At 40.4% G+C, this 23998-nt stretch overlaps 4 protein-coding genes across 4 annotated transcripts; 2 read left to right on the plus strand and 2 right to left on the minus strand.

Annotated features, from left to right (window-relative positions):
* Nucleotides 1-272: 272 nt before the first annotated feature.
* Nucleotides 273-7942, minus strand: chkb (choline kinase beta). The gene is made up of 11 exons (XM_030095712.1): nt 7354-7942; nt 6579-6687; nt 5734-5847; nt 4911-5044; nt 4709-4813; nt 3634-3692; nt 3013-3100; nt 2798-2906; nt 1888-1982; nt 1729-1810; nt 273-1602 (listed from the first exon to the last, which is right to left on the minus strand). The coding sequence occupies exons 1-11, from the start codon at nt 7887-7889 to the stop codon at nt 1546-1548; spliced, it is 1488 nt and encodes a 495-aa protein (XP_029951572.1). The 5' UTR covers nt 7890-7942; the 3' UTR covers nt 273-1545.
* Nucleotides 7943-10568: 2626 nt separating this feature from the next.
* LOC115391641 (zona pellucida sperm-binding protein 4-like) lies at nt 10569-13457 on the minus strand. Its single transcript, XM_030095929.1, has 8 exons — nt 12916-13457; nt 12295-12479; nt 12107-12204; nt 11805-11962; nt 11512-11704; nt 11210-11402; nt 11039-11114; nt 10569-10805 (listed from the first exon to the last, which is right to left on the minus strand). Exons 1-8 carry the CDS (start codon nt 13352-13354, stop codon nt 10711-10713), a joined length of 1437 nt encoding a protein of 478 aa, XP_029951789.1. The 5' UTR covers nt 13355-13457; the 3' UTR covers nt 10569-10710.
* A 2574-nt stretch (nt 13458-16031) lies between these two features.
* Nucleotides 16032-18725, plus strand: LOC115391758 (zona pellucida sperm-binding protein 3-like). The gene is made up of 8 exons (XM_030096100.1): nt 16032-16527; nt 16635-16753; nt 17005-17108; nt 17212-17386; nt 17508-17625; nt 17732-17814; nt 17906-18210; nt 18353-18725. The coding sequence occupies exons 1-8, from the start codon at nt 16108-16110 to the stop codon at nt 18415-18417; spliced, it is 1389 nt and encodes a 462-aa protein (XP_029951960.1). The 5' UTR covers nt 16032-16107; the 3' UTR covers nt 18418-18725.
* Nucleotides 18726-20479: 1754 nt separating this feature from the next.
* On the plus strand, nt 20480-23769 carry LOC115391888 (zona pellucida sperm-binding protein 3-like). The gene is made up of 8 exons (XM_030096301.1): nt 20480-21020; nt 21128-21246; nt 21432-21535; nt 21639-21813; nt 22661-22778; nt 22885-22967; nt 23059-23315; nt 23457-23769. The coding sequence occupies exons 1-8, from the start codon at nt 20601-20603 to the stop codon at nt 23519-23521; spliced, it is 1341 nt and encodes a 446-aa protein (XP_029952161.1). The 5' UTR covers nt 20480-20600; the 3' UTR covers nt 23522-23769.
* The last annotated feature ends 229 nt before the right edge of the window (nt 23770-23998 follow it).

Below are 23998 nucleotides of genomic sequence, written 5' to 3' on the forward strand. Positions count from 1 at the left end.
ACTGGAGACCGTCCCTCGTTGTTTTTCGCCGTGTCGTTCCTTCTGGTCTATTCTTGGCTCATAGAGGCGGGACCACCGTCAGACCTCTGCAATCCAACACTGTCCTGCACCTCATCACAAACCCCTCAGCTCTCTCTGCACTTACAACTTCCTGCTCATCAAAACTTGCTAACAAAGGTTGGAAGATTATGCAAAATGCACTTTATTGCAAAAAGTATCAGCTGATCGCATTTCTTTTACAAATAAAAGAAGAAGACAACATACAATAAACAAGTCATGTTTATTACCTTTTACATGATCTTTTTCTAGTGCAAATAGGACCAACACAATACAGACATGCTCCAACATAATCGACAGACGCTGCCAACAGTTTGATATTTAATGAATGGTTGATTCTTACTTGTACTGATGCGGCAATGTGTAAACCAAACATGAGGAAACCGTAAATAATATTAGTACCTTCACTATTATCATGGAGGCATTTTAAATAAAGACAAATCATCACGCAAGAGTTTAAGCACAGCTTCCAGAAAATAACAATTAGAAAAAAAACAAAAAAAACAACACTTCCAATTCACTTCCAATTTCAAACAATACAGCTAAAAACACATGAATCCAAGGGAGATTTACATTAATCTTTCTATTGTTAATGAATTCATGAACTTGTGTCAGATTAAATTTTAAAGAGACGACATTTGACCTGATGAAAGTTCAGATTTTTGTATATTCGGTTATTCAAAGTTACTGTTATTGGTGAAGAGAAAAACAAAACTTACAATTAAATAAAAGGTTTGATCAGACAGACTCACACTGTGACAGGAGGGAGATAAAGTACATTGTTAATAGCAACAAAAAACAATAGAACAAAAAACTTTGAAAGTATTGTGCTCATTAAACTTTCTACACTGCTAGTGTATTAAACAACCTTCTACTATTTTCACACAAATAAAACTTCATGTGATGGACGGGGTGGCGTTAACTCAGAAATTAAAAACTTCCTTTCCTCACAGGATACGTTAGAGTCAGCCCTTCTGGAACCTATGCAGGAAAAACTTCACAAAGGAAATGTGAGGTAGAGTAACCTAAAACACTTAAAGCAACAAGCTATAGAAAAACCTTCTTTAAAAAAGTCGTTAGTATTAGTTCAGTGTCTGGAAACTACACATACAGTGACAGATGTACAGTGTGTATCAACAAGACATCAGAAATGAAACCAGCAAACTAAAGACTCAAGCAGAACAAAGTAAAAATGTGGTCCAAAGAAATGAAGTGCATCTAAGAATGGCTCGATTGACTGAAAATAACATTCGCCCTGCACCTACAGCTCGACTTTACACCGAGGACGTTGGAGCGTCAGAAAACAATCTGATTGCTTAAAGGCTTCATCTTTGAATGCATTTTTGCTTTTACTTACTCAAACCATAGCTTGTCATGAACTGACCTGCATAATTTCAGTAGGAAATAGCTGGAAAAATCCCTGGTAGAAACCGAAGATAAGCTTGAATATCAATAAAAACGAATACATTCTGATTACAGTTGTGGAATTCAGGCGAAGAGCTTCTTCTGTTTGAAGTAGGCATCGAAGCGAGACTGAGAGTAGTCCTGAAAAAAACAGAGGGAACTTAACATACGCTCTATCACAACTTCAATGATGACTTCTTCACTAGATTGCTTTAAATTGCATTAATACATTGTGAATGAAAATAAAAAAACTAAACCTCTACTTACCATGTATCCAAACTCAATTTTGGATAGTTTAGCTTGAATGATGGACCACAGGCCCCAGAGGAAGTGGGACGCTAATGCATATCTACAAAATCAAACAAAGGAGTTCAGTATATTTGCTTCGTGCTGACGGAAAGTCACCACTGTGGGGGATTGTCTTACCTGTTTGCTTCAATGATCATGTCCTCTTCCATCTGTCTCTGGTCCACGTTAGAGTCTTTTCTGTGTTCTGCCAAGTAGCTTCTGACAAAAAGAAGCTGAAATGAAAAGAACATTATTTTCTGCTGTGGCTGATCCGTTTGGTTTATTCTGTGGTTTCGAACTCAAATCAGCCGATGGCCACTGCTGGGACCCTCTCATCAGAGGTCTGCTTCAGCGTTTGAGGAGTTTTTTTTTTATTTTTTAAATCTACTTTTTAAAAATTTTAAGCTTAATTATTCAATCTTTAAATGACTTCCAAGGCTGTACTGTCTAGGTTTCACCATTAGATGGCACTGTCTACTCCACACTCAGCCATGGCTTTTAATTTCACATTTTGACTTGTATGTTTAATTGTCCTGTGAGATGGAAACAGAGTGAGGTTTAGCTCTAGTTTAAAGTGGCAACAAAGTATGCTGGTTGAATTTAGAAAATGTTTATTTTATGTAAATATCAATATCATGGTGCAAAGTTATTATTACTGTGAATGTGTTCAAGGACATTAACATCATAAACTTTATCGGTGAAAGCTCACTGCAATATGGGGCCTTATCAGATTAAAGCAGACATGTGGAAACATTCTGTAGGCATTGATTGATGATCTAAAGTCCAGAAGAGCATCTTCACTCTGCTGCGATGTGATCTGAACTGCGGCTCAGCGGCGTCACTGTTTGCACTCTGGGAAGTCTGGTCTTTTCCCACAGTCCCCCACCTCACAACACTCTGAATTTCCCGTAGGTGTGTAGTGTGAGTGTGTGTTTGCCCTGAGACAGAGCTGCAGTGTGTCATAGTGGCCGGGCCCACAGTGCAGACCCCCCCACACCGCTGAGTTAGATAACATGTTCTAGAAGGTGAAGAGATAATGTGAACTGACCTGCTGCTCTCTGGTTGGATAGTTCTCTGGTGAAGCTTTGAAGAAAGGCCACTCGTTGTAGGTGTAGTCATACATCCACTCGCAGAAGTGGTTCCCAAGGTCAAAGCCCCTATACAAGGAAGACGTATCATCATTTAGCATCAAGCAAAAACTTAAGAAAACAACTCTAAACCAATCATGTTATACTGCAGCAATGATCAAGAAATGATTTTTACCTGTAGTTATAACTGCTGTATTCAAAGTCGATCAGCATGAGTCTTTCTGTTGGACTGTGGTCCCTTTTGTCCAAGATGAGAATATTACCTAGAGAAGCCCACCAACATGTGACAAAGTGTTTACAGAGCAGTTCATTAGGTTTGCACGGCGTTGGAGCAAACTGGAGCCGATCAATCAATCTATGAGTCACAGACAGGCTTACGGCCAACTTAGAGTCACCACATATGTTTGTGGACTCTAGGAGGAAACTGGAGAACCCACTGCAAAGCCATAGGAAGAACATGCAAACACTCCACAGAAAAGCCCCCAAAAGCATGAATCACACGGTCAATGTTCTTGCTGGGATCTTCACTGAGATGACAGAAACTGGACTTAAACCACTCAACAACCACTTGTGGTTTGAGACTTAAAATGACACAGCCGTCTTCTACTTTCGTGGCTCATTTTCACTTTGAGCTGCATCTATTAATATGTACAGTCGCGCCTGCGGCGGACTTACATAATGTACAGCTCTTCTAAGAAATGTGGCAACATAGCGAGAGAGGGTGGATCAATCAGGGCAAAGGAGAGGGGTGAGCACAGGGAGGGGGAGACTCTCATACGATGGCGAAAATACTAACCTTCTTGGACATCATTGTGGCAAAACACCACTGGTGATGGAGTCGCCGCCAGCAATGCACTGTGGAACAGATATAATATGTATCACTTTATTCCTGATCATTCTTAATTCACTGTTTTAAAAGAAGAAAGCAGCAGATCAAACAACCAAGAGGAAGTTTGTAAACTGGAAAGTTAATTCTATTAATCAAGTGAGAATACTGTAAAAGATGAACTCCAGTGTGACCTTATCGCCCCACGGCTGTGATAATGGGAATCTGGTACATACTGTAAGTCCTTGATAACATGCTCATAATCAGACTGATTCTCAGTTAGTTCTAAGGTCACACTGCTGGGAGGACTGACTAGTGGAGCTGTGGAGGCACTGGAGCAAAGGTCAGCCAGTCTACATGCAACAAAATCCCACCCATTGCTGTCCTCAGTAACAAATTCATGTGTGCAACAGATTTTCAGTGATGACTCTGATTTGTTTGCTGAACAACGTTACTTTAAATACAATCTGACACATTTTTGGATAATAATTCTATTTGTATGATTCCTGGGACATCCTGCTCAAGTTCAGATATAAATAACTAATACTAAAATTAAGGGGTCACATTTTTTTCTTGAATTCAATAAGAAATAATTGTCTTCACACCACAAAAGAAATCAACCTATAAGGTTTAATCCACGTGTTGGCAAGGCTGTGCTGCGTTCGCAGCAGCAGTTTAAAGAATATGCACCCGCTGCTTAATAGCCCTACCTTCTTCCTCTGATTATCTCAATTGATTAAGCAGTTTTAATGTTTTTGGCACGCAAGCTATCACCTGGACTAAAGTCTAAAAGAGAACGGCAGGTGTTGATGCGAGATGGCTCTGACATAACATCCAGCTGGCGCTGGGCTCAAGCAACAAAGGACGATCATTATTCTGATATCTGTCTTCAAACACTGAAGCAGTAAAACTTTGGTTTACACACTCACAGATAACAATTACAGGGGAATATTTATCTTTTATTCCTTACATATATGACAATGAATAGAGGATCCATAAATACTTGAGACAGGGAAACATTTGTCCCGTCTGTGTGTCAACTCACCGAAGGCTCTCGAGCTCAGCAGGCAGGTCCAACTTCATCAACTTATTGTACTTCTTCACGTGGGCGTCACGTGTAAATTTAATTTTCATCACTTGATCCATATATCTATGAAAGAAACAACTTAAATCAAATATGTTCACTGAGAGGAAGACAGCATAATTTCAGCAGAGAGAACACAGAGGACAGTGCGATAAGCTCTTACTTATCAATGGTCCCAAACAGCCACTTTGGCTTTTTGTTGAAAGGCATAACCATTTCATGGAAACGTGCCATCTTGGTGGCAATCTCAGCAGAGATGCCTGGCTCTGAAAGCTGATCTGTGCGCATGCGGGTATTCTGGGATGAAACAGACATTTAGAAAATACTACATCAAAAACTATTTTACATTAACAAACGGTAGAATACAGTTATTATAATTTTAACAGCACTCGGGTTGCAAATAAAACAATTCACAATGTGACAGGTGGATGACAGTCTGTCTCTTCAGTCACAACATTTTCTTAATAAACAGATGAAAGCAAGTTAGCTTTTTGCTTGTAGTCTCTTATATACAAATTCACCTCTCATAACAGTCAGAATTAGTTACTTTGTCATAACTAAACCCAAGCATTGAATCCAGTATGATAAAAAGAAAGAAAAAGCACCTCATAGAGGTATACCAGCATTTTTAGAAAGTCACAGAAAAAGAGTGAATCTAATGTAAAAATACTTTGATGATGCTTTCTTATTAATTAAAGGACATAATATTAAAACAAAAGATATGTCTTTTATATCAGAAGGGATTCAAGACTCAGTCATGATTTTGTGATTGTCTGTGGCTCAGTTGGTAGGAGTTCTTCCAATCCCAACAACAAATGTCTTTTATGTATTTTAAAGCAAATGTCTGATTATTACACCCCGAGTCAATGAAGCACATACATCTTATTTTCATACTTAAAATCAAAGACACCAATGAAAATGGCTGAGCAAAGCAGAAAGGAAGCATTATGTGTACAACTGTGTGAGCGTATTGGTGTATACCATACCGGCAGGTACTGTTCCAAGCGCCCCTCAGGAAAAATGCCATATAGTTTTGGCCCTAATGTTCGCTCCGCCAGAATGGCAAACATGACGCTCTCCAACACCAGTGAGTCCACTCCCTAGGAGACACACAAAGACAAAGTTTATAGGTACTGCAGTGGATGTTAAAAACGGCAGATCACTGGGACTACTCTTCCAGAGATCAGTGCCATCTACACTGTCGGAGGAGAGTGCTTCACTTCATGCGTAATCAACACCATCCGGCGCGTCACTTGTTCCACCTGCTGCCTTCAGGTAGAACTCACAAGTCTATGCGAGTCCGAACAGTGCTGCACACTACCCTCAGGCAGTGAGGCTGCTGAACTGTTGCCCCCCTCTTCTCTCTGCCCCATCCAGAGACACTCACCATACCCTACTGTTACAACAACAGTGAACTGGACTTTGCATTGTTATGTAAATCAAAATATCACTCAAATAACTGTCTGGATGTCCCACCGTGTGTCGACATGCCGTCCGTATGCTGCAGTTCCATTGTCACTGTTTTTAATATTTGCACCGGCACTGAATTAATTATAGTATAATATACACTGTGCTAATTTTACACAGAGGGATCATGAGAGGTGGAGAAGGGTTTTGCACCTTTTGAACGCTCTGACAAAAATTCTATTGTTAAATTTACTATGACAATTAAAGAAAGATTATGATTTTAATAGGTTTCATTCACACCTGTATATAAACAATGTGTCTGCTCAAACTACAATAGTAATGCATCACTCTCACCTAATGAGTCAATAGCCACACAGTCTTGCAAAAATAAAACTTCATGTAAACTAATTTGTGGAATACTAACCTGTAAGATGGCTCCGTAGACTCTTAAAAGCACCTGACGGGGTTCCTCTCCCACACTGTGCACATAATCAGGCAAACTGCACAGGTACAGCAGGTTACTCAGTCCGCCACTGCAAAGGAACACAACACACTAGTGTTAGCACATGTCACGTATTATTGGACCCTGACAGAATGAAACGAAGAACATAAACATCTATACTTTGAATGTCTTTTCGTTTATCCTCATGAAATCCTCAAGGTTTAATTAGTGTTTGTAATATTAAAAATAGCTTCTGACTGACAGAGAGTAAATGCCATACAGAAATATGAAATCTAACATGCTTTGGAATAACAGAAATATGAGGAAGGAAACTGACTACATACAGCAGACAGTTTGATGTGAGAATGCAATGTGCCACTGAAACTAATATAAAGCTGATAATTACACGAATATTAGTACCAAAATACCGTTTAAAAACCAGTGCAAGTGAGAAAACAAACATGATTACACACAAAGGAACTGGTAAAATAAAAAAAACAACACAATTTCTATAAAAGTATCATAAGAAAATATTTCAAGAACTCCTCAGAGCTCCTCCTCTAAGTAGCTTGAATAGAAGTCCGATTTGGGACTATATACTCAGTTATAATTACAAGTAGATTATTAATTTATAATTACAAGCAGATTATTGTTTTATTCTTAAACACTTCCCAGTGAGTAGATCTGATTAAAAAGATGCTACACGGTTATTTTAGTGCAGCGTGTGTTGAGCTTATGGGGATACAACAACAATTACCTGACAATGCTGATTTGAAAGTCACGCTCTTGGAGGGTCTTCCACGAACCGGACAAGAAGTCTCGACACCAAGCGTAGGCCCTGGACCTGGTGTCCCGGTCCACCTCCTCGCTTCTCCCATCCCGGAACGCCTCAGCCTCCGAGTCGTCATCACAGTTGGCCCCGAACAGAGGACTCGGGGTCCGTAACTTCCTCTCCCCGAGGACCACCGCGCTTTCCACCCGTTTCTTCTCCGCCGGCGGTCCCGTGTGTTCTGTGACGATGGTGGGAATGTTGCTGCTGAAAAGTACCGGCCCGGATGGAAGTTCCGGTCCATCCAGGTCCAGCTCGCCGTTGTCGCCGCCGCCGCCGCCGCTGCTGCTGCAGTTGGTTACATTTCGGCCGGACTGCATCGTGAGTTTCCGGCTGAGGAGTGAAGGAGCACCGCTGTGAAATGTCGGTTGGAGTCGGAGGGAGGGGCTCGCTGACACACGCAGTCCTCCGGTAAAGCCGCTTAACCGGAAAAGCCAAACATAGCGGGATGGTCGGAAACGCATGGAGAAGCGGCTGACGGTGACTAATATAAAATATTCAGATTGCTGTAGGGCTCGTGGCTGGCTCACGGACCTTTCTTCACCCAATCATATTCCAGGAAGACGCTCACCGGCCGATCTGATTGGCTGTTACTGGATCATAAACATTTACGTCATCATCCTGTTCGCTGGTGGTTTCTGGGAAGTGAAGTGTTCAGGGCCACGTAGGCGTCGACATGCCGGTATCGATCTGGAGTCAGTCAATACTTTTTGGAGTAGAACCTTGGAATTCAAGTCACGAGAGACAAGAGGAGGACTTCATCTTAGGATTCCATTCCCTGCGAAGTCCATTGTTTTTCCAACGATGTAGGTGAAAGCATTTGGCCCTTTTGCATTTTCATCTCATTTTTTTAATCATATTTACACATATAGTTAAGAAAAAATTGCTATGTTTCTGGTATTTCAGTAATAATTAGAGGGGAAAAAAGGGCCACTAATTTTAAACCACATTAAAATTGAAACAACTTAAAAAATGTGAAACAGCTAAAATTGCTTTCAGAATTGATAAATATGGGACATGAAGGAAAATTGTCCCTCGAGCCAATAGATGGTGGTATTCACATAAGGTTTGCCTTGATATCAAGAGTGGGAGCTTTGTCTCAGTTAATGGTCAAAACTCAGAAAAAAAGAAAAAGAAAAAAACTAGGTAGTCAGACAAAAAATTTGAGCTACCATGCAGGCATATTCAGTAGCATAAAATGACATTCACTTGCAAAATGCGACTGGCAACTGCCCATTTCGATTGCTGCTCGGGACACATCATCTGGAGTATACACTTGAATCATCGGGTGTTTTGGCCTTTCAGTGTGAGACACCCTCAACAAAGGTGGCCAACAGCAGTCTGAACTTGTGTCCAGTTTCAAATCATGAGAACTGCATAATTTTTAAATGCCACAGCAACCCACGGGACTAAGCATGGCAGGGGGGGCGTTCTCTTCCTGAGTCATGCCAGTCAACTCAAGGGTGAACAAAATGTATCAAAATTTCTAATACAATATTTCATTACATTAGGCTAAAGGCTAAACACGAACAGAGTCAAAACAATTAAAATGTCTAAAACGAATCAAAAATCACTCCCAAGTCTGTACACATACCTACGTTTCTAAATTGTAGTTATGAAACCTCATAAATGGAGCTCACTATAATTGTTTACAAATAGAAAATACAGTTTTCCATATAAAACATTCATAGCTGTGTAACCAGGATTGACCATGGTTTTGGACATCAGACAAATTTTATTTGGTGCAAAGCAAGAAAAATGGTCAGCTCAGACTCCTGCATATGGTGTTATGCAACATTTACTGAATACGCACAAAAGCAGAAAACAGGACAGGTCTCAAAACAAACATAGATGGATGGATATTTTCCCCTTTTTTATAAATGAAAAAATAACTAAGCAACACAAACAAAAACAATGCCTCTCCAATGCCAAGAATACAGTGAACTTTCTCAGTGACTGCTGCCTTTTAACTTTCACCAAATGTAATAAGAGACTCACCCTCCTTCACATTAAAGCTGCCATCCCCGTACATCTTACTCAAAACCACAGTGGTTGCACAAAAGTGGTTGCAGGGTAGTGCAATTACAGTAAGTATAAAGAGTAAGCATTTGAAAACACACACACTGATATAATACTTTTATTATCCGAATAAAATCTTTAGTAAGCCTCATCAAATTTAATCAAGAATTGTTATGAGAAGCTGATGGGCGATACAAAAAGTTAAGATTAGTATAGGATAGAATAGAATAGAATAGAATAGAATAGAATAGAAATACTTAGTTAACCCCAGAGACAAATTCCTTATATGGATATTTTTAAACTGTTCATAGGTGACAGATCAACAAATTGATGCTTACTTCATAACTGTTGCTATTTTATTTATTTGGTATTTTGATATCAGACCGATCTGCTTAATGAATTGTCAAAATGTGAGTGGTTTATGAGGATTTCAGCTCTCATGTCTTCATTTGAAATCATGTGAGTTGTGGCAAATGCTTTTCTTTTAGTCACTATGTGAGGGTCTAACAGAGCCTGTATGTCCTTCCAAAGCAGAGCAGTGAGAAAAGGTGACATGAAGGGCTGATGAAGTTGACCTTCTTTGCAGTCGGACAGGGTAAAAACTTCAGGTTAATAGCTGTTGTAGATGTAATTTTTTCCTACTAGAAACACTGTTTCAAGGCATGCTATTGCTCGCTCTAATTTCTTCTGATTTACATCCTTTACAATGTCATTATTATGACAATGTTGCTGAAGAAGTTTAATTTAAAATTAAACACTTGGAGGACATATCCTTTAGGGGGATGATAACTTTGGTCAGGGGTGACACTCTGACACACCAATGCTGAGTCTATGCTAATTTGGGAATTTGAAGGCACCAGTATAACTTTGAATGTGCTCACCCAATTCCAGCAACTTTTCTATTTTTCACAATTAAAAAAAAAAAAAAAACTTTGAACAGCCCCCACAACTTTTTCAATTTTGTGGAACATCCTCCTGAACTTTTTTTTTTTTTTTTTTTTTAAATTGAAATCATTTTAATAATTACTTACAAATAACATTCTCTAGGACTGCAAGCTACTATCTGACATTTATGATAAATATGAGAAATAAAATATTTAATCACCAATAAAAGTACATTTATCTGAAACAGTTGGGATTGTAGGGAAGGAATAAAAAAACAGACAACACAATCCGCAAATTAAGGTTTTACTTGAAGTTCAGATATTTTTAGAAACCCTCAGGAACATGTATTTCATAAGAATATTCTTCTGGCACGTTGGCATTTTATTCAGTTTGCTCAGAGATGACAATCAGCCCGCTGCTGGCCACAGCCGTCTCCTGCCGAAGGGTTTTCTTCAGAGAAGCACCAATCTCTCTCCCTGTGTGCAAAATTATGGTCAGTTGCAGTCACACATAAATTTATTTATGGGGTATTTAAAAGCATATTTCCTTTCATATTTGTTGATCATTGCACCTTGAAAAGTTTTAAAATATTAATGCCAAAAATTGCATTATTTGTGATGGTGGTCTAGTTTTCTGTGTAAAAATTTGTCAAAAATAGAGTTTGCAGGGTTCCAAAAAACACTGCGTCGATGACACAGTTGCTACTTACTCTTTCTGAAGCATCGAGGTTCACAGTTATTTGCGGGGGTACGTTGGCACACACTTGTTTCACAGTGGATATATATCTAGCAATGAAAAACAGTATTTTGTTTAAGAATTCGATACTGAAAACTGTTTTGTGTAAAACATTGCAAATCACATAGTTAATGAGGCGATTTACATTTTCGTTGAGAGGTACCGCTCCGTCTGGGTTTGCTTGTGTTGCTTTCTTGCCGGTATTGGTACCAGGTCCAACAGATACAAAAGTGAACATCTTGAACTCAAAACGTCTGTAATGGCTTGGGAACTCAAGTCCTGACCCTGCACCCACAGGGATCAGAGTTGTTTGGTAACGATCATCAACATAAGGGCACCTATAATCACAGGATAGGGTAAACAGTACAGACTGATTAAAAAAAAAAAAGAAAGAAAGAAGAAGAAAAATCTCCCTAAGTTTCCAAATCAGGTAACATTTACTCTTACCCATTAACCAGCAAGTCCCACTGAGGAAGGCTGTAAGGATTGGAGTCAGCAGTTGCCCAACATCTCCCAAGAGTCAGGACAAGGTTGGGATCAGTCCTGTCAGCCAGGTACACATCAACATAAACAGGATCCCTGAGCACCTTTCTGATAGGGTAGTCATTGAGCCCGTAAAAGGAAGTGTAGGCCACATCCGCTGTTCCAAAGAGAAAAAGAAAAACAAAAGAAAAGAATGGTTGGCAACACAGTCACCCCAAAATGAGATTCATCACAGAAATCAGAACTGTGACGCTGACCTTCAACACAGCCTTTCAAGTTACACTGTCCACTGCCCAATCTGAGCTCCACATTCAGGGGACCAGCAACTGCTACCGGTTGTGGTGCAGGAACGGGCAGAATCTCAATGACCAAAGCTTCGACTGAAGTACCAATATATCTGCACTGGACAGACAGGCTGAAACAAGATATAAAGTTAATTGCAGTCAGTAGAGTTATTTGAGTGAAATTTGGCTTGTAAAATCTGAGGACTGATCTGTTTTGTCATGTTCTTCAGTACTTAAACCTTGGATGTATTTAACATATTCAAATGAAGACGTACTCAAAGTAGGTGTCCCTGGTGATGAATCCATTAGGTCCACTGAGCACTCCGTAAGAGGAGGTCAGCCTGTTCTCGTAGACAATAACACCAGGCTCCTCCTAGAGGATTGTGACAGGATTTTAAAGTGTTACTACTTAAAAAAAAATATAGAAGTAGAAGACAGGCGTTACATGAGCCCCAATCCTCACCGACTGGACAGTGCCACAGGCAGTTACAGGGAACTGATAGATGGCAAAAGCTGACGAGGTACCCACTGGACCACATTCTGGACCAGTTCCAAGGAAAGAAAGTGACTCCAAATCAATGTTTGGTAGGGTGGCGTCTCTGGCAACAACCACAATGAACTGGGCATCCTTGGTGCACTGAAGAGTTACTAAGACAAACAAAGTAGAAAAAAAAAAAAACAAGAAATTTAAGCTAAAAAAAAAACTTTTCCATCAAATTTGGGTTGTATATCTAAGACAGCTGAAAAAGGGAAATATAGCTGAATACAATAGAAATACTTTGACAAAAAAAAAATGGAAGAAGTCGAATAGAAGTTAAAATATCAATACAGCATAATGAAATTAAATCAAGTAAAATTAAATGTCAGTATATATAGGGTTAAGCTGAGTGGTAACTGGTGTAAGCAACAAAGAATGAAATGAACAGATAATCAAAACGAACATTATATACAGGAAGGAGTTAGAGACTGATGGCCGCAGGAATGAAGGCTCTCCTGTACAGGTATGTTGGTAGACCTGTTAATGAAGGCACTCCTGCTGTTTACCAGGACATCATAGAGATAATAATACATAAGGATTACTTACCATATTTGCCGTAGTAGCATGTGCGCCCATCAAAGCAGCAGCTGAGAGCCCCACAATCTGTTGCAGAAATGCCTGGTGGGCCACATTGTATCTTGTAGTTCTCAGGCACTTCACAGGTGTGAAAGGTCTCTGTTACCTGAGGGACTGCCGGTGGTGGATTTTTCGGAGGATTTTGAGGAGTTTGAGGATTTTGAGGATAGGGATTACTGGGCTTCTTTGGAGGCGTTGAAGGTTTTTGAGGGTTTTGTGGTGGAGGGGGTGGAGGGGGTGGAGGGTGAGGCTTCTGAGGCCGTGAAGAGGTCGGAGGCTTCTGCGGGTTCTGAGGATTCGGAGGACGGTATTGGGGAACTTGAGGAAATTTGGGATCCCCCCATTGGGCACTAGCCAGACAGCCAAACAGGCCAACCGCCAGAAGACAACAAACGAGCTTCATTGCCATGTCCTCACAGCATGCAGAGACTGTCAAGAACACCAGATGCTGCGGAGTTTGGGTTGCAAGTGTGCTGCTTTTTATAAGGTGCAGGGATTACTGACCTGTTGAAATTCCGTGTATTGTTTGTTGGCCAATCAAATGTTGCTGCTGCTGGTTGGTCTGTGGATGCCCTGAAGAGATAACAGCTGATCCAAAGAGTAAACAGTTTTTTTTTTAACTAATCCTAAATGGATAAATTCTGTTCTGTTTAAACAATTGCCAAACAGAAACCTTCATAAGGTCTCAGTGACCTCAGTGACAACGTGGCGGTCACATGCTGAGCAAATATCATTTCTTATCTTTAAATTTGGCATGGTAGCTGCTTCACAGCAAAATGAAGTCTGACCGTATTTTCCCATAAAATGACATGAGGAGAAAAAGCAGGTCATGATGTTCCGTGTAGAAGCAACATTATTATTTAATTCATTATCGACAACACACAACTTTGTTTTGGACTCATTGAGGTGTGAGTACCCAGTACCCACAACTGCAGTATGCAGCTTTGAACCGTGAAAATAACCAGATAATCTCAGAAGTGGAAAAGCATTTGGATAAAATAAGATATAAAAAAAAAATCAGTTGAATGAGGTTATCTAATCAAAAAAATGTCCTGTATTGAGTCAGCACTAGACCATTTGTTTTTCTCTGCCATAGAAAAAAATTGTTAGAATATGCCAAACAAATACTAGAAAAAAGAATGTGGATTACATTAAAAAATGGATAGAACCAGGTTCAAAGCTATTTCATTTCACTGATATTTTTAATTGAACTGAAACTTTTAAATGAATAATTGAAAAAAAAATATTTCAACCCACAAGCGTAACAAGCAAAACTAATAGTTAAATGCATACTTAGATGTTTGTGTTCCAGTAATCACAGAGTGCATTTTCAATACAAAGGAAAAATATGCTCCACCATCCAAGTTTCCTTTAATTTTACACTGGGTCCACACTTTCCAGTTCTGCCTTATCTGTATCCAAATGTTAAGATATGATATTTGGATTCAGGCTCACTTGGATAGCTATGAAAAAATAAACCTTGATGCAGAAGTAGAAAAAGGGCAACATACCATACATACTCCACCAAATATTAAATTATGCATGATAATACAACTAATTTCATAATAATGATGCTTTGTATTCAAATACCAGACACATTACATAAACTGCACACCTAAAAATCACATTTCTTCCCAAAATGTTTTATATGAGAAAAAAAGTGCATTTTTTGATTAGAGGTCAAGACATTAAATCCAGAAATAGAAATTAAGTGCAAGAGCAAAAGAGGCCTTTGAAAGCAAAACTGAGATGCTTGGTAAATGTACTACACTTAAATAGTGCTTTTTACCCTGCACTGACAGAGCCCAAAGCGCTATACATTACATTATCACATTCACCCATTCACACACACATTCACTCACCAGTGGAGGTGGCTGCCATGCAAGGCACTCAATCCGTCCACTGGGGCCAACTTAAGGTTAGGTGTCTTGCCCAAGGACACTTCAACATTCAGACAGGGGGAGACAGGAATCAAACTGACAACCTCCCGATTATGAGATGACCGCTCACGATCAGGAGCAGGATTAATACTGCAACAACACATCATCAGTAGGTTAAAACTAACCTGTCTCCCGACGGTCTAAACCCAAAAAAACATTGTAATCGGGGGTGTGATCGGAGTGGAGCGGTGTGGCGTGCGGCACGCAGAGCGGTGCGCGCATGCCACACGGGCCCGTATCGGCGGGCCTGCCCAACTATGTCAAAGACTGCCCTATCTCTCAATGATAAAGAATCCTTTAAAAAATTCCTGGATCCAGACAGTGATCATCACCAAAATTTAATGGATTCTAAGTTAGCCCAAGACCCATCTTTCCACAAAGTTTCATTGCAATTGTCCATAACTTTTTCCGTAATATTGCTAACAAACCAACCAACCAAAAACCAACAAACCGACGTGATTACATAACCTCCTTGGCGGAGGTAACTAGAAATTTTGGGGAATCAGAACCATATATGTTAAACGTTTGTTTTGTCAAGTTGCCAGGCGATGGAGCTTTAACCAAATAAACTAAACAACAGCGAAACAAAACTAAATAGAACAAAAATAGCAAAAACAGACCTAATCTCTTCCATCTGCCTTATCCTCAGCTGCCTCATGCACACTGTTATTCCCATAACAGTTGATGTTTTGCAGTGCATCAACATTTCCTTGCCTTGCTGCAGGTTAAACTGCCCTTCATTTGGGGGTTCACAATGGCTGACATTATATTGATCGGCAGTTCTTCACAGAATGTACTTTGGCAAAAATAACGAGTGTGGTTTGTCATAACCGGGGCAAGTAAACCTAACCCAAGGTCAACATAACCTTCAGTGGCCACTATTTTCTGAGTCCATTTCCAAACTACTGAAAGGAAATGTTTTTAAAAAGAACAAGAAAAGAACACAAGGAGGTGCTTTTGTTAGGTACATTTTCGAATTTATCAAAACATTTTACTAAAAACAAGTCTATATCAGGTGAAATGTCACATTTTTTGGTTAAGAGATGCTGTCATTTTATTGGTTGATGTGTACGGTCATTAAGTCTGGCGGGGAATGGCCAGCTGAAGGGGAGGGCAATGGAGACTGAGTAAACAAGACCACTGTGTTATAAAAGTAGCTGCACATTTCCATCATCCTTACAGCACCCAGTGAACTGTGCAGATCACTTGTTGTTGTGAAGCCATGGTGTTGAAGTGTAGCACTGCTTGCCTTGTGGCACTGGCCTTGCTCGGCTGCTTCTGCGAGGCTCAGTATGGCATTCAGAAGCCTTCCACTCCTCAGAAACCGTCGCCACAATATCCTCAGCAGGAGAAGCAGAATTTTGAAAAACCACTGGACTGGAAATACCCTGAGGAGGTCAAGCCTGCAGTAAAACCTGAGGGTCCGTTTGAGCAGAGAAACCCTGTTGCAGCTCGAACCGTTGCTGTTGACTGCAGAGAGCAGTCCGCTTATGTGGAAGTTCAGAAGGATTTGTTTGCAATTGGTCAGTTCATCAATCCCGCTGACCTCACCATTGGAAACTGCGCAGTTTCTGGAGAAGACCGTGTGGCTCAGGTGTTGATTTTCGAGTTCGCACTGCAGGACTGTGGAAGTCAATTGACGGTAAGCACAATGCATACAGTCAATCACAGAAAAATGAACAGTTCATGATATTCAGTGTTGAATTGAAACAATGGAAGAAAATCTTCTTTGTATTATATCTTTACTAGCTGACAGACGACTCCCTGATCTACTCCTACACTGTGAACTATAATCCCCAAGCACTGGGTACTTCACCTGTGGTGAGAACTAACCCGGCAGCTGTAATTGTGGAGTGCTACTACCCAAGGTGTGTAATGAAGATGTGTGAAACTGAAAACTAACATTTTTAAATACATACATACGTACGTACATACATACATATATATATATATATATATATATATATATATATATATATATATATATATATATATATATATATATATACATACATGCCATAAAATCTGTTGCTTTTCACCTAAGAAAACCTATTGAAACCGAGCCTATTCTGAGCATATAGAACTACATCGAGAAAACTAAATCTCTTGAAATATTTAGGAGGCACAACGTGAGCAGTCTTCCCCTTGAGCCCGTCTGGGTCCCATACTCTTCAGTCAAGATTTCAGAGGAATTCTTGTACTTCAGTCTGACACTGATGACTGGTGAGTTCAAAAACAGTTCTTTGATATACTTGATCTTTAATGCAACTGCGACACAAAATGTACAACCGCCAACATTGTTGAACTCTTTTGTCCCAACGTGCAGAGGACTTCCTGTACGCAAGGCCAAGCTACCAGTATTTCCTGGGAGAGACCATTAATGTGGAGGCTTCCGTCAGCCAGTACTTCCATGTACCCCTCCGTGTTTTCGTGGACCAGTGTGTTGCTACACTTTCACCTGACTCATCCTCCCAACCCAGTTATGCCCTCATCACTGATGGGTAAAACACTTTAATGAGTGAACAGAAGTAGTTATCCACAATGATGAAAAAAAAAAGAAAAAAGAAAAAAAAGATGACCACGAGCATTAAAACATCTGTTTTATTTTTTGTGTTTCTGTAGATGCGTCATTGATGCCCGGCTCACTGGCTCACGCTCCAGGTTCCTTTCTCGGACCTCAGATGACAAACTTCAGTTTCAGCTGGACGCGTTCACATTCGAGGGCATTGACAGTGGAACGGTATGCATCTCTGACACTGAGTAACTGAGTTAGGTATGCCTAAGTTTGACGACTAATTTGATAAAAAAGAATACAAATATCAACACAAATTCTCACATTCCCACAGTTTTACATTACCTGCTCCTTGAGAGCAGCACCTGTTGACGTTGGCATTGATGCCTCACACAGAGCTTGTTCCTACAGCAGTGGGTGAGTCTGTATGTGTACACTCGTACGAAGGATGATCGCAGATTGAGAATGCATATCGTATTTACCTGCTTCCATGTCTCTTTCTTCCTAGGTGGACAGAGGCCAATGGATTTAATTCAGTTTGTGGTTCTTGTGAGCCTGTTGGAGTACCATTACCCCCTGCTAATCCAGGACCAGGAACTGGACCTGGAACTGGAATTGGACATGGAACTGGAATTGGAACTGGAACTGGAATTGGAACTGGAACCGGAATTGGAACTGGAACTGGAAGTGGTACTGGTACCGTAGGAAATCCAGGAATTACAGGAAGTACAGGAGGTAGTACCATCTGGGGTAAGCCCTCAAAGCCCTCAAACCCTGGTGGCAGGAAGATCCGAGAAGCAGCCAAAAAGGAAGGTATGTCATTTAAAGTCTGACTTTTCAAAAAAAGATGCAATTCCGATTTTTCCGAACACTGATTTTTCACTGTGTCCTTGCTTGTACGGAAATCAGACCTTGGTGTGCCTGCTGTAATATGCTCTCTACCTTTCTTTCTCAGTTTTCGAATGGCAAGGCGAGGTCAGACTGGGCCCCTTTCAGATTGGAGAGAAGGCTATTGCTTAACTTCATTTCCTGCCATGGCTGTGATCATCAAAATAAACTTTATCATTGGTTCACAACTGTCTGTATGCTATTCACTTCAGTCTTTGTGGTAGTTCAGCAACCAGGGAGTAAATGCTGTTTAATGAAATGTAACTTAAATTAGAAATATCAAAGGCCAAATAAAAGCATCAAAATAAACTAATATATTCAAGAACCCTATTTGTAAAAGTGTGACTTGTTTTCCCTTTTGTGTGATGATAAATGTTACCTATTTGAACCCCATCACATCAAATAAAACTGTTTTATTTTGATGGAAATAAACATTAAAATGTTTGAAAAGCTCATATGATTCACTGAGAACTCCTTCACCTATTTTTTTTGGTAAATGACATGAATGATCATGATTACATGAGAGATCAGAGATCATGATTACATGAAAGGGGAGACGGGGTATAGTCAAAGGATCTAAGTAAAGCTTATACAAACAAATGATAAAATGCTACAGTTATGCCATATTATCCTAACAGTTATATAAAGTACAGGCATTCAAGCATATCCGTGGGATCATCAGGAACAACAGAAACAAAGACATTGTGCTACTCAAACTTGGAGTTCAGCTGGGGACTCTCTGTGGAGAGTTTGCATGTTCTCCCTGAGCTGATTAGTTACGAACATCCCACAGTCCAAAGGCACACACTCAGGGCTAATTAGTGATCACAAAATTGTGGATCAGCTCCAACACCACTGTGATAATGCATTAGACAGAACAGAACAGCGATTCATGAACTGTGGACCGATGCCCACTTGTAGGCCCCAAAAGTAATGAAATTGTGATGCATGAGGTAAATGACCATAACTTGATTAAAAGTTTTCAATATTCAGTTTGGTAAGGATTACACACACTCACACACACACACACACACACACACACACACACACACACACACACACACACACACACACACACACACACACACATACAAATGCAAAATATTAATGCAGCTTCTTTTCTCTCCATGAAGTTTGATTCCAATTGAAACTGTGACTGCTCATAGTCTTACGTGTGTGGGACATAGACTTTGTGAAAATTTACTATTTCTATTACTATTTTCTGTTCTATTTACTATTATGGAAAAACACAGCTTGTGAACTCATATAATCTTGCTTGTCTAATCAGACACGCGCTAATGTTCATGCAAGGACTTCGGAGTTTCTGTGTGCAGAAAGACAACTCTTTATCAGGCACGGAGCGGCTGTGCTGGGACAACGGGAGGAACACCGTATTCACATCAGTGCGCGAGAAGCAGAGGTCCAATCAGCCCAAACCAGCTCCAGTGATGTATGAGCCAGTGGAATGAAGAAGTCACCCTGCCTACGAGTGGAAGACTTCATAAATACACACGCATGAGATTAGACATCGCCTTTTTGCTCTAACTCTGTCGGTGAGGGCTGCTCACGAACAGACCAGGGACACAGAGGACCAGAACTCTGTCTAGAGGCTTCGCGCAAATAAATTGTAATCAGTGTTGGAGATCTGCACTGGGACTCTTTATTTCTGCACTCTATTTGGGATCTATGAAAGAATCTGGTTCAAGGAGCAATCGGAGGCGAGCCCGGCACTGAAGGGAGGGAAACTCCGTCTTCGACAACTGGCGCCACGAACAGGATCCCGGAGGCAGAATAAGGAGGCAGAGAACGCACCAACATCACAACCAGCCAGCTAACAACTAAAAGGCAAGGATACTACCTGTTGTAAAAGTATCCGATTGGCTAACGCTAAATTGACGGTTGTGAAGTTGTTTGTGCTTGCACTTGTGGCTTAAATGTTGCAAAAGCACATTTTGTTGTTGTGCAAGGTCCCATTTTTACCTGCGTCATCGGGGACGTCAGGGTAGGAAGCTGGTTGAAAAAAGGATTACCAGTGGATAACAGGCCATTTTTACCTGCGTCATCAGGGACATCAGGGTAGGAAGCTGGTATAAAGAGGACTATATCGTGAGAAATGTGACATGTTTTGGTTAAGAGATGCTGTCATTTTATTGGTTGATGTGTACGATCATTAAGTCTGGCAGGGAGTGGCCAGCTGAAGGGGAGGGCAATGTAGACTGAGTAAACAAGACCACTGTGTTATAAAAGTAGCTGCACATTTCCATCATCCTTACAGCACCCAGTGAACTGTGCAGATCACTTGTTGTTGTGAAGCCATGGTGTTGAAGTGTAGCACTGCTTGCCTTGTGGCACTGGCCTTGCTCGACTGCTTCTGCGAGGCTCAGTATGGCATTCAGAAGCCTTCCACTCCTCAGAAACCGTCGCCACAATATCCTCAGCAGGAAAAGCAGAATTTTGGAAAACCACTGGACTGGAAATACCCTGAGGAGGTCAAGCCTGCAGTAAAACCTGAGGGTCCGTTTGAGCAGAGAAACCCTGTTGCAGCTCGAACCGTTGCTGTTGACTGCAGAGAGCAGTCCGCTTATGTGGAAGTTCAGAAGGATTTGTTTGCAATTGGTCAGTTCATCAATCCCGCTGACCTCACCATTGGAAACTGCGCAGTTACTGGAGAAGACCGTGTGGCTCAGGTGTTGATTTTTGAGTTCGCACTGCAGGACTGTGGAAGTCAATTGACGGTAAGCACAATGCATACAGTCAATCACAGAAAAATGAACAGTTCATGATATTCAGTGTTGAATTGAAACAATGGAAGAAAATCTTCTTTGTATTATATCTTTACTAGCTGACAGACGACTCTCTGATCTACTCCTACACTGTGAACTATAATCCCCAAGCACTGGGTACTTCACCTGTGGTGAGAACTAACCCGGCAGCTGTAATTGTGGAGTGCTACTACCCAAGGTGTGTAATGAAGATGTGTGAAACTGAAAACTAACATTTTTAAATACATACATACGTACGTACATACATACATATATATATGCCATAAAATCTGTTGCTTTTCACCTAAGAAAACCTATTGAAACTGAGCCTATTCTGAGCATATAGAACTACATCGAGAAAACAAAATCTCTTGAAATATTTAGGAGGCACAACGTGAGCAGTCTTCCCCTTGAGCCCGTCTGGGTCCCATACTCTTCAGTCAAGATTTCAGAGGAATTCTTGTACTTCAGTCTGACACTGCTGACTGGTGAGTTCAAAAACAGTTCTTTGATATACTTGATCTTTAATGCAACTGCGACACAAAATGTACAACCGCCAACATTGTTGAACTCTTTTGTCCCAACGTGCAGAGGACTTCCTGTACGCAAGGCCAAGCTACCAGTATTTCCTGGGAGAGACCATTAATGTGGAGGCTTCCGTCAGCCAGTACTTCCATGTACCCCTCCGTGTTTTCGTGGACCAGTGTGTTGCTACACTTTCACCTGACTCATCCTCCCAACCCAGTTATGCCCTCATCACTGATGGGTAAAACACTTTAATGAGTGAACAGAAGTAGTTATCCACAATGATTTAAAAAAAACAAACAAACAAAAAAAGGTAACACTTTACTTGAAGCCCCCCTGTATAACACATTATAAGTAGTTATAAACACTCATACATGATCACAACGCTTTATAACTCACTATACAGCACTATACAGCATAGGGTTAGGTTTGGAATAACAAAAAAGAAAAGCACGGGAAACAGAATATTCTTCATAATGCAACAATGGACCCGGGGGGGGGGGGGGGGGGGGGGGGTATGTGCACGAAGTTGGTTGTGTGAATAAGAACCTGAAAGATGATTAAAAGAATTAAGGCAAGAGAAGCACCCTACAATAATTAAAAAGTACAAATTCATAAATAGCCACGAAATAGATAAATAAATAAATAAATAAATATTGATATGAGTAAAAGGTTAAAATCAACCCTAAGACTCCAGAATGGCAGAAAATTCTATTTAAAAGGATGGGTATTACTTGTCGGTTTCAAGGCATTTGTTAAGAATTTCATCGATGTGCCAAAGAGGTTCTAATTGACCCTCTGCTTACTATACTCAAACCAGAGGGGAGCGGGGAGGGAAGAGGATTAATTACATTATTAATACACATTATGACATTATTAATTACACAGCATAGGGTTAGGGTTAGGTCCTGGCATTGTGATCATCTATAAATGTTTATAACTATAGCTACACGTGTTATAATGGCATTATAATGCTTTATGAATGTACTTATAATGTGTTATACAGGGGGGCTTCAAGTAAAGTGTTACCAAAAAAAAAGATGACCACAAGCATCAAAACATCTGTTTTATTTTTTGTGTTTCTGTAGATGCGTCATTGATGCCCTGCTCACTGGCTCGCGCTCCAGGTTCCTTTCTCGGACCTCAGATGACAAACTTCAGTTTCAGCTGGACGTGTTCAGATTCGAGGGCATTGACAGTGGAACGGTATGCATCTCTGACACTGAGTAACTGAGTTAGGTATGCCTAAGTTTGACGACTAATTTGATAAAAAAGAATACAAATATCAACACAAATTCTCACATTCCCACAGTTTTACATTACCTGCTCCTTGAGAGCAGCACCTGTTGACGTTGGCATTGATGCCTCACACAGAGCTTGTTCCTACAGCAGTGGGTGAGTCTGTATGTGTACAGTCGTATGAAGGATGATCGCAGATTGAGAATGCATATCGTATTTACCTGCTTCCATGTCCCTTTCTTTCTAGGTGGACAGAGGCCAATGGATTTAATTCAGTTTGTGGTTCTTGTGAGCCTGTTGGAGTACCATTACCCCCTGCTAATCCAGGACCAGGAACTGGACCTGGAACCGGAATTGGAACTGGAACTGGAACTGGAAATGGTACTGGTACCGTAGGAAATACAGGAAATACAGGAAGTACAGGAGGTAGTACCATCTGGGGTAAGCCCTCAAAGCCCTCAAACCCTGGCAGCAGGAAGATCCGAGAAGCAGCCAAAAAGGAAGGTATGTCATTTAAAGTCTGACTTTTCAAAAAAGATACAATTCCGATTTTTCCGAACACTGATTTTTCACTGTCCGCTTGCTTGTACGGATATCTGACCTTGGTGTGCCTGCTGTAATATGCTCTCTACCTTTCTTTCTCAGTTTTCGAATGGCAAGGCGAGGTCAGACTGGGCCCCTTTCAGATTGGAGAGAAGGCTATTGCTTAACTTCATTTCCTGCCATGGCTGTGATCATCAAAATAAACTTTATCATTGGTTCACAACTGTCTGTATGCTATTCACTTCAGTCTTTGTGGTAGTTCAGCAACCAGGGAGTAAATGCTGTTTAATGAAATGTAACTTAAATTAGAAATATCAAAGGCCAAATAAAAGCATCAAAATAAACTAATATATTCAAGAACCCTATTTGTAAAAGTGTGACTTGTTTTCCCTTTTGTGTGATGATAAATGTTACCTATTTGAACCCCATCACATCAAATAAAACTGTTTTATTTTGATGGAAATAAACATTAAAATGTTTGAAAAGCTCATATGATTCACTGAGAACTCCTTCACCTATTTTTTTTGGTAAATGACATGAATGATCATGATTACATGAGAGATCAGAGATCATGATTACATGAAAGGGGAGACGGGGTATAGTCAAAGGATCTAAGTAAAGCTTATACAAACAAATGATAAAAT

This window comes from Salarias fasciatus, chromosome 7 (genome assembly GCF_902148845.1).
Source record: "Salarias fasciatus chromosome 7, fSalaFa1.1, whole genome shotgun sequence".
Lineage (NCBI taxonomy): Eukaryota > Metazoa > Chordata > Actinopteri > Blenniiformes > Blenniidae > Salarias > Salarias fasciatus.

Excerpts from the sequence above, each read along its gene's own strand:
- LOC115391641 (XM_030095929.1), bottom strand. The coding sequence starts at position 13,354 with ATGGCAATGAAGCTCGTTTGTTGTCTTCTGGCGGTTGGCCTGTTTGGC. Across the intron at positions 12,205-12,294 it reads CCTGTGGCACTGTCCAGTCG|GAGGAGCCTGGTGTTATTGT; the intron begins GTGAGGATTGGG and ends ACAATCCTCTAG. Across the intron at positions 11,963-12,106 it reads ACCAGGGACACCTACTTTGA|CCTGTCTGTCCAGTGCAGAT; the intron begins GTACGTCTTCAT and ends ATCTTGTTTCAG.
- LOC115391758 (XM_030096100.1), top strand. The coding sequence starts at position 16,108 with ATGGTGTTGAAGTGTAGCACTGCTTGCCTTGTGGCACTGGCCTTGCTC. Across the intron at positions 16,528-16,634 it reads ACTGTGGAAGTCAATTGACG|CTGACAGACGACTCCCTGAT; the intron begins GTAAGCACAATG and ends TATCTTTACTAG. Across the intron at positions 17,815-17,905 it reads GCTTGTTCCTACAGCAGTGG|GTGGACAGAGGCCAATGGAT; the intron begins GTGAGTCTGTAT and ends CTTTCTTCCTAG.
- LOC115391888 (XM_030096301.1), top strand. The coding sequence starts at position 20,601 with ATGGTGTTGAAGTGTAGCACTGCTTGCCTTGTGGCACTGGCCTTGCTC. Across the intron at positions 21,021-21,127 it reads ACTGTGGAAGTCAATTGACG|CTGACAGACGACTCTCTGAT; the intron begins GTAAGCACAATG and ends TATCTTTACTAG. Across the intron at positions 21,247-21,431 it reads GTGGAGTGCTACTACCCAAG|GAGGCACAACGTGAGCAGTC; the intron begins GTGTGTAATGAA and ends TGAAATATTTAG.
- chkb (XM_030095712.1), bottom strand. The coding sequence starts at position 7,889 with ATGCGTTTCCGACCATCCCGCTATGTTTGGCTTTTCCGGTTAAGCGGC. Across the intron at positions 6,688-7,353 it reads TTTCAAATCAGCATTGTCAG|TGGCGGACTGAGTAACCTGC; the intron begins GTAATTGTTGTT and ends GTTCCTTTGCAG. Across the intron at positions 5,848-6,578 it reads TCTACGGAGCCATCTTACAG|GGAGTGGACTCACTGGTGTT; the intron begins GTTAGTATTCCA and ends TGTGTCTCCTAG.